We start from the raw sequence: 13,469 nt of genomic DNA, 5'->3' as shown, positions 1-13,469 counted from the left end.
ACAACAGGTAGAGTGTGTTAGTATCTGTTCAGTGATGTACAACAGGTAGAGTGTGTTAGCATCTGTTATAGTGATGTACAACAGGTAGAGTGTGTTAGCATCTGTTACAGTGATGTACAACAGGTAGAGTGTGTTAGCATCTGTTATAGTGATGTACAACAGGTAGAGTGTGTTAGTATCTGTTACAGTGATGTACAACAGGTTGAGTGTGTTAGTATCTGTTATAGTGATGTACAACAGGTAGAGTGTGTTAGCATCTGTTATAGTGATGTACAACAGGTAGAGTGTGTTAGCATCTGTTACAGTGATGTACAACAGGTAGAGTGTGTTAGTATCTGTTATAGTGATGTACAACAGGTAGAGTGTGTTAGCATCTGTTACAGTGATGTACAACAGGTAGAGTGTGTGTTAGTATCTGTTACAGTGATGTACAACAGGTAGAGTGTGTTAGCATCTGTTATAGTGATGTACAACAGGTAGAGTGTGTTAGCATCTGTTATAGTGATGTACAACAGGTAGAGTGTGTTAGCATCTGTTACAGTGATGTACAACAGGTAGTGTGTGTTAGCATCTGTTATAGTGATGTACAACAGGTAGAGGTAGTTAGCATCTGTTACAGTGATGTACAACAGGTAGAGTGTGTTAGCATCTGTTATAGTGATGTACAACAGGTAGAGTGTGTTAGCATCTGTTACAGTGATGTACAACAGGTAGAGTGTGTTAAAGATCTGTTATAGTGATGTACAACAGGTAGAGGTGTTAGTATCTGTTATAGTGATGTACAACAGGTAGAGTGTGTTAGTATCTGTTACAGTGATGTACAACAGGTAGAGTGTGGTTAGCATCTGTTATGGTGATGTACAACAGGTAGAGTGTGTTAGTATCTGTTACAGTGATGTACAACAGGTAGAGTGTGTTAGTATCTGTTATAGTGATGTACAACGGGTAGAGTGTGTTAGCATCTGTTATAGTAATGTACAACAGGTAGAGTGTGTTAGTATCTGTTATAGTGATGTACAACAGGTAGAGTGTGTTAGCATCTGTTATAGTAATGTACAACAGGTAGAGTGTGTTACATCTGGCAGTGATGTACAACAGGTAGAGTGTGTTAGCATCTGTTATAGTGATGTACAACAGGTAGAGTGTGTTAGATCTGTTACAGTGATGTACAACAGGTAGAGGTGTTAGCATCTGTTATAGTGATGTACAACAGGTAGAGTGTGTAGCATCTGTTACAGTGATGTACAACAGGTAGAGTGTGTTAGTATCTGTTATAGTGATGTACAACAGGTAGAGTGTGTTAGCATCTGTTGCAGTGATGTACAACAGGTAGAGTGTGTTAGTATCTGTTTGAGTGATGTACAACAGGTAGAGTGTGTTAGATCTGGTTATAGTGATGTACAACAGGTAGAGTGTGTTAGCATCTGTTACAGTGATGTACAACAGGTAGAGTGTGTTAGCATCTGTTATAGTGATGTACAACAGGTAGAGTGTGTTAGTATCTGTTACAGTGATGTACAATAGGTAGAGTGTGTTAGCATCTGTTATAGTGATGTACAACAGGTAGAGTGTGTTAGCATCTGTTATAGTATTGTACAACAGGTACAGTGTGTTAGCATCTGTTATAGTGATGTACAACAGGTAGAGTGTGTTAGCATCTGTTATAGTGATGTACAACAGGTAGAGTGTGTTAGCATCTGTTGCAGTGATGTACAACAGGTAGAGTGTGTTAGTATCTGTTACAGTGATGTACAACAGGTAGAGTGTGTTAGTATCTGTTATAGTAATGTACAACAGGTAGAGGTGTTAGCATTTGTTACAGTGATGTACAACAGGTAGAGTGTGTTAGTATCTGTTAGCAGTGATGTACAACAGGTAGAGTGTGTTAGTATTTGTTACAGTGATGTACAACAGGTAGAGTGTGTTAGTATCTGTTACAGTGATGTACAACAGGTAGAGTGTGTTAGTATCTGTTACAGTGATGTACAACAGGTAGAGTGTGTTAGTATTTGCTACAGTGATGTACAACAGGTAGAGTGTGTTAGTATCTGTTACAGTGATGTACAACAGGTAGAGTGTGTTAGTATATGTTACAGTGATGTACAACAGGTAGAGTGTGTTAGTATCTGTTACAGCGATGTACCAACAGGTAGAGGTGTTAGTATCTGTTACAGTGATATACAACAGGTAGAGAGTGTGTTAGTATCTGTTACAGTGATGTACAAAAGGTAGAGGTGTTAGTATCTGTTACAGTGATGTACAACAGGTAGAGTGTGTTAGCATCTGTTATAGTGATGTACAACAGGTAGAGTGTGTTAGTATTCTTAAGCAGTGATGTACAACAGGTAGAGTGTGTTAGTATCTGTTAAGTGATGCACAACAGGTAGAGGTGTGTTAGATCTGTTACAGTGATGTACAAACAGGTAGAGGTAAGAAGAATCTGTTATAGTGATGCACAAATAGTAGAGTGTGTTAGCATTCACAGTAGTGATGCACAACAGGTAGAGTGTGTTAGTATCTGTTATAGTGATGTACAACAGGTAGAGTGTGTTAGTATCTGTTATAGTGATGTACAACAGGTAGAGTGTGTTAGTATCTGTTACAGTGATGTACAACAGGTAGAGTGTGTTAGCATCTGTTATAGTGATGTACAACAGGTAGAGTGTGTTAGCATCTGTTACAGTGATGTACAACAGGTAGAGTGTGTTAGTATCTGTTACAGTGATGTACAACAGGTAGAGTGTGTTAGTATCTGTTACAGTGATGTACAACAGGTAGAGTGTGTTAGCATCTGTTACAGTGATGTACAACAGGTAGAGTGTGTTAGCATCTGTTATAGTGATGTACAACAGGTAGAGTGTGTTAGTATCTGTTATAGTGATGTACAACATGTAGAGTGTGTTAGTATCTGTTATAGTGATGCACAAAAGGTAGAGCGTGTTAGTATTCAAGCTACAGTGATGTACAACAGGTAGAGTGTGTTAGTATTCGTTATAGTGATGTACTAATGTAGAGTGTGTTAGTATCTGTTATAGTGATGCACAAAAGGTAGTGTTAAATCGTTTAATAAAAACAGCTTATCATTATTTACTGTTTAATAACAACAGTATTAGCATTGTTTACTGTTTAATAACAACAGTATTAGCATTGTTTACTGTTTAATAACAACAGTACTAGCATTGTTTACTGTTTAATAACAACAGTACTAGCATTATTTACTGTTTAATATCAACAGTATTAGCATTGTTTACTGTTTAATAACAACAGTATTAGCATTGTTTACTGTTTAATAACAACAGTATTAGCATTGTTTACTGTTTAATAACAACAGTATTAGCATTGTTTACTGTTTAATAACAACAGTATTAGCATTGTTTACTGTTTAATAACAACAGTATTAGCATTGCTTTCACTGTTTAATAACAACAAGTATTAGCATTGTTTACTGGTTTAACAACAACAGTATTAGCATTGTTTACTGTTTAATAACAACAGTATTAGCATTGTTTACTGTTTAATAACAACAGTATTAGCATTGTTTAATGTTTAATAACAACAGTATTAGCATTGTTTACTGTTTAATAACAACAGTACTAGCATTGTTTACTGTTTAATAACAATAGTACTAGCATTGTTTACTGTTTAATAACAACAGTATTAGCATTGCTTACTGTTTAATAACAACAGTATTAGCATTGTTAACTGTTTAATAACAACAGTATTAGCATTGTTTAACTGTTTAATAACAACAGTATTAGCATTGTTTAACTGTTTAATAACAACAGTATTAGCATTGTTTACCGTTTAATAACAACAGTACTTAGCAGCATTGCTTACTGTTTAATAACAACAGTATTAGCATTGCTTACTGTTTAATAACAACAGTACTAGCATTGTTTACTGTTTAATAACAACAGTATTAGCATTGTTTACTGTTTAATAACAACAGTATTAGCATTTTTACTGTTTAATAACAACAGTATTAGCATTGTTTACCGTTTAATAACAACAGTACTAGCATTGTTTACCGTTTAATAACAATACAGTACTAAGCATTGTTTACTGTTTATCAACAACAGTATTAGCATTGCTTACTGTTTAATAACAACAGTATTAGCATTGTTTACTGTTTAATAACAACAGTATTAGCATTTGTTAACTGGCTTCTAATAACAACAGTATTAGCATTGTTTACTGTTTAATAACAACAGTATTAGCATTGTTTACGTTTAATAACAACAGTATTAGCATTGTTTACTGTTTAATAAACAACAGTATTAGCATTGTTTAATGTTTAATAACAACAGTATTAGCATTGCTTACTGTTTAATAACAACAGTATTAGCATTGTTAACTGTTTAATAACAACAGTATTAGCATTGTTTAACTGTTTAATAACAACAGTATTAGCATTGTTTAACTGTTTAATAACAACAGTATTAGCATTGTTTACTGTTTTATAACAACAGTACTAGCATTGCTTACTGCTTAATAACAACAGTATTAGCATTGTTTACTGTTTAATAACAACAGTATTAGCATTGTTTACTGTTTAATAACAACAGTATTAGCATTGTTTACTGTTTAATAACAACAGTATTAGCATTTTTACTGTTTAATAACAACAGTATTAGCATTGTTTACCGTTTAACAACAGTACTAGCATTGTTTACTGTTTAATAACAACAGTACTAGCATTGTTTACTGTTTAATAACAACAGTATTAGCATTGCTTACTGTTAATAACAACAGTATTAGCATTGTTTACTGTTTAATAACAACAGTATTAGCATTATTAACTGTTTAATAACAGTATTAGCATTGTTTACTGTTTAATAACAACAGTACTAGCATTGTTTACGTTTAATAACAACAGTATTAGCATTGTTTACCGTTTAATAACAACAGTATTAGCATTGTTTACTGTTTAATAACAGTATTAGCATTGTTTACTGTTTAATAACAACAGTATTAGATCATTTACTGTTTAATAACAACAGTATTAGCATTGTTTACCGTTTAATAACAACAGTATTAGCATTGTTTACTGTTTAATAACAACAGTATTAGCATTGTTTACTGTTTAATAACAACAGTATTAGCATTGTTTACTGTTTAATAACAACAGTATTAGCATTGTTAACGTTTAATAACAACAGTATTAGCATTGTTTAACTGTTTAATAACAACAGTATTAGCATTGTTTACTGTTTAATAACAACAGTACTAGCATTGTTTACTGTTTAATAACAACAGTATTAGCATTGTTTACTGTTTAATAACAACAGTATTAGCATTGTTTACTGTTTAATAACAACAGTATTAGCATTGTTTACTGTTTAATAACAACAGTATTAGCATTGTTTACTGTTTAATAACAACAGTATTAGCATTGTTTATCGTTTAATAACAACAGTACTAGCATTGTTTACTGTTTAATAACACAGTACTAGCATTGTTTACTGTTTAATAAAAACAGCTATCATTGTTTACTGTTTAATAACAACAGTATTAGCATTGTTTACTGTTTAATAACAACAGTATTAGCATTATTTACTGTTTAATAACAACAGTATTAGCATTATTTACTGTTTAATAACAACAGTATTAGCATTGTTTACTGTTTAATAACAACAGTATTAGCATTGTTTACAGTTTAATAACAACAGTATTAGCATTGTTTACAGTTTAATAACAACGTAGTTTTCTTCCCATCAACAGTAACCATAACTCACCATTTATCAATATCTTCAGCAGTTAACACCACAACATCTTATTGTCACTCAGGTATTTTATTATATTATAACATTTCCAATATTAATCAGTTTTTCTGCCATATACATAAAATTGGTGCATTAAAAGGTCAAGGTTTTCTTTGTATTTATTATTTATTATAGATTTTATTACAGTAATTAAGAACAGGTCATTTGTCACTCCTAATTCTTGTATAACATTCATTAACATCAACTTCAACATTAACTTCAACATTAACTTCAGCATTAACTTCAGCATTAACTTCAGCATTAACTTTAACATTAACTTCAACACTAGCTTCAACATTAACTTCAACATTATAATTATTTCATCAGTTTCTCCATATTTACCTCATAACTCCAAGCTGTACGTCATACATTTAAACTTTACATCATAACTTTAAGCTTTACATCATAACTTTAAGCTTTATATCATAACGCGAAGCTTTACATCATAAATTTAAGCTCTACATAATAAATTTAAGCTTTACATCGTAACTTTAAGCTTTACATCATAACTTTAAGCTGTACATCAGAACATCAAATTTAATGCTTGGAAAAATTTTATGAATCAAAGGGTTAAGTCATCGTCCTCATAGGGTTAAGTCATCGTCCTCATAGGGTTAAGTCATCGTCCTCATAGGATTAAGTCATCGTCCTCATAGGGTTAAGTCATCGTCCTCATAGGGTTAAGTCATCGTCCTCATAGGGTTAAGTAATCGTCCTCAAAGAGTTAAGTCATCGTTCTCAGAGGGTTAAGTCATCGTCCTCAGAGGGTTAAGTCATCGTCCTCAGAGGGTTAAGTCATCGTCCTCAGTGGGTTAACAAGCATAATATTATACAACAAAATAACTGTAGCAAGATGGTGATTGTGTAGGGGATGGTGGTAGTGGTGGTAGTAGTGGTTAGTCGTGGTAGTGGTAGTACTAGTGGTGGTAGTAGTAGTTGGTGATGGCAGTGGTTGGTGGTAGTAGTATTGGTTGGTGGTGGTGGTAGTGGTGGTAGTAGTGGTTAGTGGTGGTAGTGGTGGTAGTAGTGGTTAATGGTGGTTGTAGTGGTAGTAGTTGTGGTTGGTGATGATGTTGGTGTTGTTGGTGGTAGTAGTAGTTGGTGGTGGTAGTAGTAGTGGTTGGTAGAAGTAGTAGTAGTAGTGGTAGCAGTGGTTGTTGTAGTGGTGGTAGCAGTGGTTGTTGTGGTCGTGGTAGTAGTGGTTGGTGGTGGTAGTGGTGGTAGCAGTAGTTGGTGTTGGTGGTAGTGGTGGTAGTAGTGGTGGTGGTTGGTAGTCGTAGTGGTTAATGGTGGTGGTATTGGTAGTAGTAGTAGTGGTGGGTAGTTGTTGTAGTGGTGGTAGTAGTGGTTGGTGGTAGTAGTGATAGTAGTGGTTAGTGGTGGTGGTATTGGTAGTAGTAGTAGTGGTGGGTGGTTGTTGTAGTGGTGGTAGTCGTGGTTGGTGGTAGCAGTGGTGGTAGTAGTGGTTGGTGGTACTGGTAGTAGTAGTAGTGGTGGGTGGTTGTTGTAGTGGTGGTAGTAGTGATTGGTGGTAGTAGTGATAGTAGTGGTTAGTGGTGGTGGTATTGGTAGTAGTAGTAGTGGTGGGTGGTTGTTGTAGTGGTGGTAGTCGTGGTTGGTAGTAGTGGTGGGTAGTTTAGAGGGGAGGATGGTAAGGACAGTTGCCAGGGAGGACACAGAACGGGTATTTAGGGTCTGTGTTGAACACCAGGTTTCCTGAACATTTATTAATAGTTGCCTGGGCACCTATGACCTTACACTCAAAGAAATCAGGTTGGCAGCTGTGACACCTGGGGAAGTAACCGATGGTGTCACAGGTGAGTGACACAGCACAGTCTGTCGTTGGTGTCACAGGGGCGGTTATTGTACTTCCTGCTTTCGATGTAGCAGTTGGGTTTACAGGTTTTGTAGTTGCTGAGTTGGTTGGATTGTTTGCAGGTGTTGTAGTTAATGATTTGGTTGGATTGTTTGCAGGTGTTGTAGATGCTGGACAAAGGGTGGTGCATTTATCACCTTTGACACACCGACCAACTTGGTAATCAAACACGTCTCCACTAGGACAAGTGAAGTGCAGGTTTGGGTCCACTGGTCCTTCAGCAGTACAGATGTAGTACATGTGACAGTCCGTCGGGTCAACGATCTGTATATCTCCTGGGTGACAATAAGGAATACAAGGAACCTCGCAGCAAACTTCCTTAGATTTGACGCAATTTGCACCGTCAAAAAATTCCCTGTCAGAAGGGCAGGGGATGGGCCCCTGTACGCCCCCGGGAATACAGATGTAGTATTGTGTACAGTCGAAGGGATCACTGATCATGGAGAGGGAGCCGTTGCAGGTTATTGGACATTCTGGTGGTTTACACGTAGGTTCACAGGTAGAGGGGTCCCCTGTCATACACTTACCGGTATCAAAGATGTTAGCGACCGGACAAGGTACCGGGTGGTCGGTGGCCATGTCATCACCCAAACAAATGTAGTAATTACTGCAGTTATAGGGATCAGCAACTTTGTCAAGAGCATTTTTGCCCATACAATCCACAGTACAGGAGTCGTCCGTGACCATTCCCAGGGAACACACGACCTGCACAGGCAGAAAATTATCAAAATTTACAATATATTCTGTAAGGTAAGAGTCTCTGTGTTGTAGCTGCAGAACAAAAGAAACTCACTCACCTCACAGTACCTTCTACTGAACACAATAAACCAACTTCCTGTAAGAACGTTAAACCTTCCGTCTACACTAGCGTGTCAACCTTCCGTCTACACTAGTGTGTCAGCCTTCTGTCTACACTACTGTGTCAACCTTCTGTCTACACTACTGTGTCAACCTTCCGTCTACACTAGTGTGTCAACCTTCTGTCTACACTACTGTGTCAACCTTCCGTCTACACTAGTGTGTCAACCTTCCGTCTACACTAGTGTGTCAACCTTCTGTCTACACTAGTGTGTCAACCTTCCGTCTACACTAGTGTGTCAACCTTCTGTCTACACTACTGTGTCAACCTTCTGCCTACACTAGTGTGTCAACCTTCCGTCTACACTACTGTGTCAACCTTCTGTCTACACTACTGTGTCAACCTTCTGTCTACACTAGTGTGTCAACCTTCCGTCTACAAGAGTGTGTCAACCTTCCGTCTACACTAGCGTGTCAACCTTCCGTCTACTCTAGTGTGTCAACCTTCCATCTACAAGAGTGTGTCAACCTTCCGTCTACAAGAGTGTGTCAACCTTCCGTCTACACTAGCGTGTCAACCTTCCGTCTACTCTAGTGTGTCAACCTTCCATCTACAAGAGTGTGTCAACCTTCCGTCTACAAGAGTGTGTCAACCTTCGTCTACACTAGTGTGTCAACACCTACACTAGTGCGTCAACCTTCCGTCTACACTACTGTGTCAACCTTCCCGTCTACAAAGAGTGTGTCAACCTTCCGTCTACACTACTGTCCAATCTTCCGTCTACACTAGTGTGTCAACCTTCCGTCTACACTATTGTGTCAACCTTCCGTCTACACTATTGTCAACCTTCCGTCTACAAGAGTAGTGTCAACCTTCCGTCTACTGTCCAACTTCCGTCTACAAAGTGTGTTAACCTTCCGTCTACACAAGTGTGTGTCAACCTTCCATCTACACAAGTGTCAACCTTCCGTCTACACAAGTGTGTCAACCTTCCGTCTACACAGTAGAGTGTCAACCTTCCGTCTACACAAGTGTCAACCACAGGTGGTCCTTCGTCTACACGAGTGTGTCAACCTTCCGTCTACACGAGTGTGTCAACCTTCCGTCTACACGAGTGTGTCAACCTTCCGTCTACACGAGTGTGTCAACTCGCACACGAGTGTGTCAACCTTCCGTCTACACGATAACCTTCCGTCTACACTAGTGCATAGAGAAGAACAAACAGACACACAGAGGAGGTACACAGGTACACAGACGGGTACAGGTACAACGAGGTACACAGACGGGTGAACAGGTACACAGACACACAGTTCATAGACGACGGCACAGTTCCACAGAGAGGTACACAGGGTACACACGACACAGACAGGTACACAGTTACACAGACAGGTACACAGGTACACAGACACACAGAGATGTACACAGGTACACAGACGGGTACACAGTTACACAGACAGGTACACAGGTACACAGACGGGTACACAGTTACACAGACGGGTACACAGTTACACAGAGAGGCATACAGGTACACAGACAGGTACACAGGTACACAGACAGGTACACAGACACACAGAGAGGTACACAGTTACACAGAGAGGTACACAGGTAGACAGGCAGGTACACAGACACACACAGAGAGGTACACAGGTACACAGGTACACGGGAGGTACACAGTTACACAGACGGGTGCACAGTTACATAGACGGGTACACAGTTACACAGACAGATTACACAGAGAATACAGTTACTGAGAGAGGTTACACAGACAGGTACACAGTTACACAGACAGGTACACAGACACACAGAGATGTGCACAGTTACACAGACAGGTGCTTTACATAGACGGATTACACAGACACACAGAGATATACACAGGTACACAGACGGGTACACAGTTACACAGACGGGTACACAGACACACAGAGATGTGCACAGTTACACAGACGGGTGCACAGTTACATAGACGGGTACACAGACACACAGAGATATACACAGGTACACAGACGGGTACACAGTTACACAGAGAGGTATACAGGTACACAGACAGGTACACAGGTACACAGACGGGTACACAGTTACACAAAGAGGTGCACATGTACACAGACACACAGAGAGGTACACAGTCACACAGAAAGGAACACAGGTACACAGGCAGGTACATAGACACACAGAGAGGTACACGGGTTCACAGACGGGTACACAGTTACACAGACTGGTACACGGGTGCACAGTCAGGTACACAGTTACACAGACAGGTACACAGGTACACAAGTATACAGAGAGGTACACAGTTACACAGACGGGTAAACAGTTACACAGAGAGGTACACGGGTACACAGACGGGTACACAGGTACACAGACGGGTACACTGGTACACAGACGGGTACACAGTTACACAGTCGGGTACACAGCTACACAGACGGGTACACAGTTACGCAGAGAGGTACACGGGTGCACAGACGGGTACACAGTTACACAGACTGGTACACGGGTGCACAGTCAGGTACACAGTTACACAGACGGGTACACAGTTACACAGACTGGTACACGGGTGCACAGTCAGGTACACAGTTACACAGACGGGTACACAGTTACGCAGAGAGGTACACGGGTACACAGACGGGTACACAGTTACACAGACTGGTACACGGATGCACAGTCAGGTACACAGTTACACAGACGGGTACACAGTTACGCAGAGAGGTACACAGTTACACAGACGGGTACACAGTTACACAGACTGGTACACGGATGTACAGTCAGGTACACAGTTACACAGACGGGTACACAGTTACGCAGAGAGGTACACAGTTACACAGAGAGGTACACAGTTACACAGACGGGTACACGGATGCACAGTCAGGTACGCAGTTACACAGACAGGTACACAGTTACACAGAGAGGTACACAGTTACACAGAGAGGTACACAGAGAGGTACACAGTTACACAGACGGGTACACGGGTGCACAGTCAGGTACACAGTTACACAGACAGGTACACGGGTGTACAGACAGGTACACAGTTACAAAGAGAGGTACACAGGTACCCAGACAGGTACACAGAGAGGTACACAGGTACACAGACAGGTACACAGGTACACAGACACAACAGATAGTCACATCACCCTTACCGCCAGGGATAAAATGATGGAGAGAATTAAGTTCTTCATGTTTGACAAGAAGTTGAGTGCAGACGGCGCCTGTGTTTCTTGCAGGTGTGTTGTGGTCAGCACAGGTGTCTACCGTGGCTGGTGATGCAGGTGTATTGAGGCCCACACAGGTGTCTACCGTGGCTGGTGATGCAGGTGTATTGAGGCCCACACAGGTGTCTACCGTGGCTGGTGATGCAGTTGTATTGTGGCCAGTACAGGTGGGCCAACATATATACCCCGAGGCTTATCAGAGTGTGGTTGGCGCCGACATGGCCGCAGGGGGGAGGGGCAGATTGTGGCGTGCGGTCCACATTACATCGGGAACCACCAGCAGGATGGCGGCACAGCGAAGATGTGAGAATAAATCATTTTATCAAGGAGGAGTCTGTAAGGATTGAGGTGCAGGAGAGAGTTTGTTTGCATCTTGGACGAACAGTGAGGCGTCCACAGCACCCGTGATTATAGTACCAGTTAACCTAATTACTGTCTTCCTTATCTCAGTCTGTGGTAGACGTACTGCATTGTGTGTGTGTGTGTGTGTGTGTGTGTGCCATTATCTTCCTGTTTATTTTTTACAATATTTCATCTCACATTACGGTATTGTAAATCATTTATAGGAAACATTAATACGAGGTAGGTGTCTGGCTTGATCACCGCCGCCTCACAACCAAACTGAAAACCTCTGACATCTCATCACGTCTACTCTACATATTTTAGTTCATGTGAGATGATTTAACAGAGTACCTTGGGTCACTTAAAACTCCTAATGCTTTCACCACAGTCTGAGAACTACTCCTTTAACCCATAACACAAAGTATTGGTGTCTGAAAAAGCCTCCGCCGTTGATGTTAGGTGTGTAGGAAGGAATATGGTGGTTAGGTGCAGTCATAGTTGGGAAGAAATATGGTTGTTAGGTGTGTGTTAAACTGTTGTCAGTCATGGTAGCAAGTCAATTCCTTTTGAGATCTATTATATTCTTATGGATAACAATATTCACACATAACTAAAACAACATATTATTATATATAAACTTTTATTTGTCTTTTTAACGAAGAAAATTAATGAAAATGACTTTTTTATCAATTAAATTACTAGTTAGACACAAGTGATGAAATATTAAAAGAAACTAAGATTCTATCAAACTTATGAAGGAAATAATTAGTCTTAAGATAGAATTTTTACAAGATAAATCATCCTGAACTTTTCTCATAACAAACTTTCTAAATACATTACAGCTCCAAAATGAACCTCATAAACACACATCAAGAAACATAATTAATACCTGAATATCTTTAGCTGTGGAGGATAACAGGTGGTGGGAAGGTGACCTCACTTCCTCAGCAACAGGTTCCAGAAATACATTGGTTGCAGGTCGTCTACTGAGTATAACATCACTCTAAGTCACTCAGTAACTACCAACATTATCTTCTATGTGTTACCATGATCACCAAAAGTATATGATAGGTGTACTCAGTCACTCACCTAACTTACTGGACACTCAGTCACTCACCTAACTTACTAGACACTCGGTCACTCACCTAACTTACTGGACACTCGGTCACTCACCTAACTTACTAGGCACTCGGTCACTCACCTAACTTGCCGCACAGTGTGGCTGATAAAGAAATAATTTACCTATTTTCTGAAGTTTCTGGATTCACTCTTCATCTTTTCTGTGCTGAGTTTACGATGACGATGATGACGATGATGACCATGACGATGACGATGACGATGATGATAATGATGATGATGGATTTAAGTGACTTTGTAATTAAATCTGATGAGATTGAGAGAAAGTAAGAGAGAGAGGTGGATTTAGAGATACAGAGAGAGAGAGAGAGAGAGAGAGAGAGAGTGGATTTATTTTTAAAGAGAGACAG

At 39.5% G+C, this 13,469-nt stretch overlaps 1 protein-coding gene across 1 annotated transcript; it reads right to left on the bottom strand.

Annotated features, from left to right (window-relative positions):
- Positions 1-7,321: 7,321 nt before the first annotated feature.
- LOC121857102 lies at positions 7,322-11,804 on the bottom strand. The gene is made up of 2 exons (XM_042352975.1): positions 11,569-11,804; positions 7,322-8,343 (listed from the first exon to the last, which is right to left on the bottom strand). The coding sequence occupies exons 1-2, from the start codon at positions 11,605-11,607 to the stop codon at positions 7,399-7,401; spliced, it is 984 nt and encodes a 327-aa protein (XP_042208909.1). The 5' UTR covers positions 11,608-11,804; the 3' UTR covers positions 7,322-7,398.
- Between the last annotated feature and the right edge of the window lie 1,665 nt (positions 11,805-13,469).

Source organism: Homarus americanus, unplaced genomic scaffold, assembly GCF_018991925.1.
Source record: "Homarus americanus isolate GMGI-L3 unplaced genomic scaffold, GMGI_Hamer_2.0 scaffold20465, whole genome shotgun sequence".
Lineage (NCBI taxonomy): Eukaryota > Metazoa > Arthropoda > Malacostraca > Decapoda > Nephropidae > Homarus > Homarus americanus.
Note: the sequence above shows the minus strand (reverse complement) of the source record. Positions and strands in the feature narration are given on the sequence as shown.

Coding starts and splice junctions, on each gene's coding strand:
- LOC121857102 (XM_042352975.1), bottom strand. CDS start 11,607: ATGAAGAACTTAATTCTCTCCATCATTTTATCCCTGGCG. Junction 8,344..11,568: donor CCATCATTTTATCCCTGGCG/GTAAGGGTGATG, acceptor CTGCCTGTGCAG/GTCGTGTGTTCCCTGGGAAT.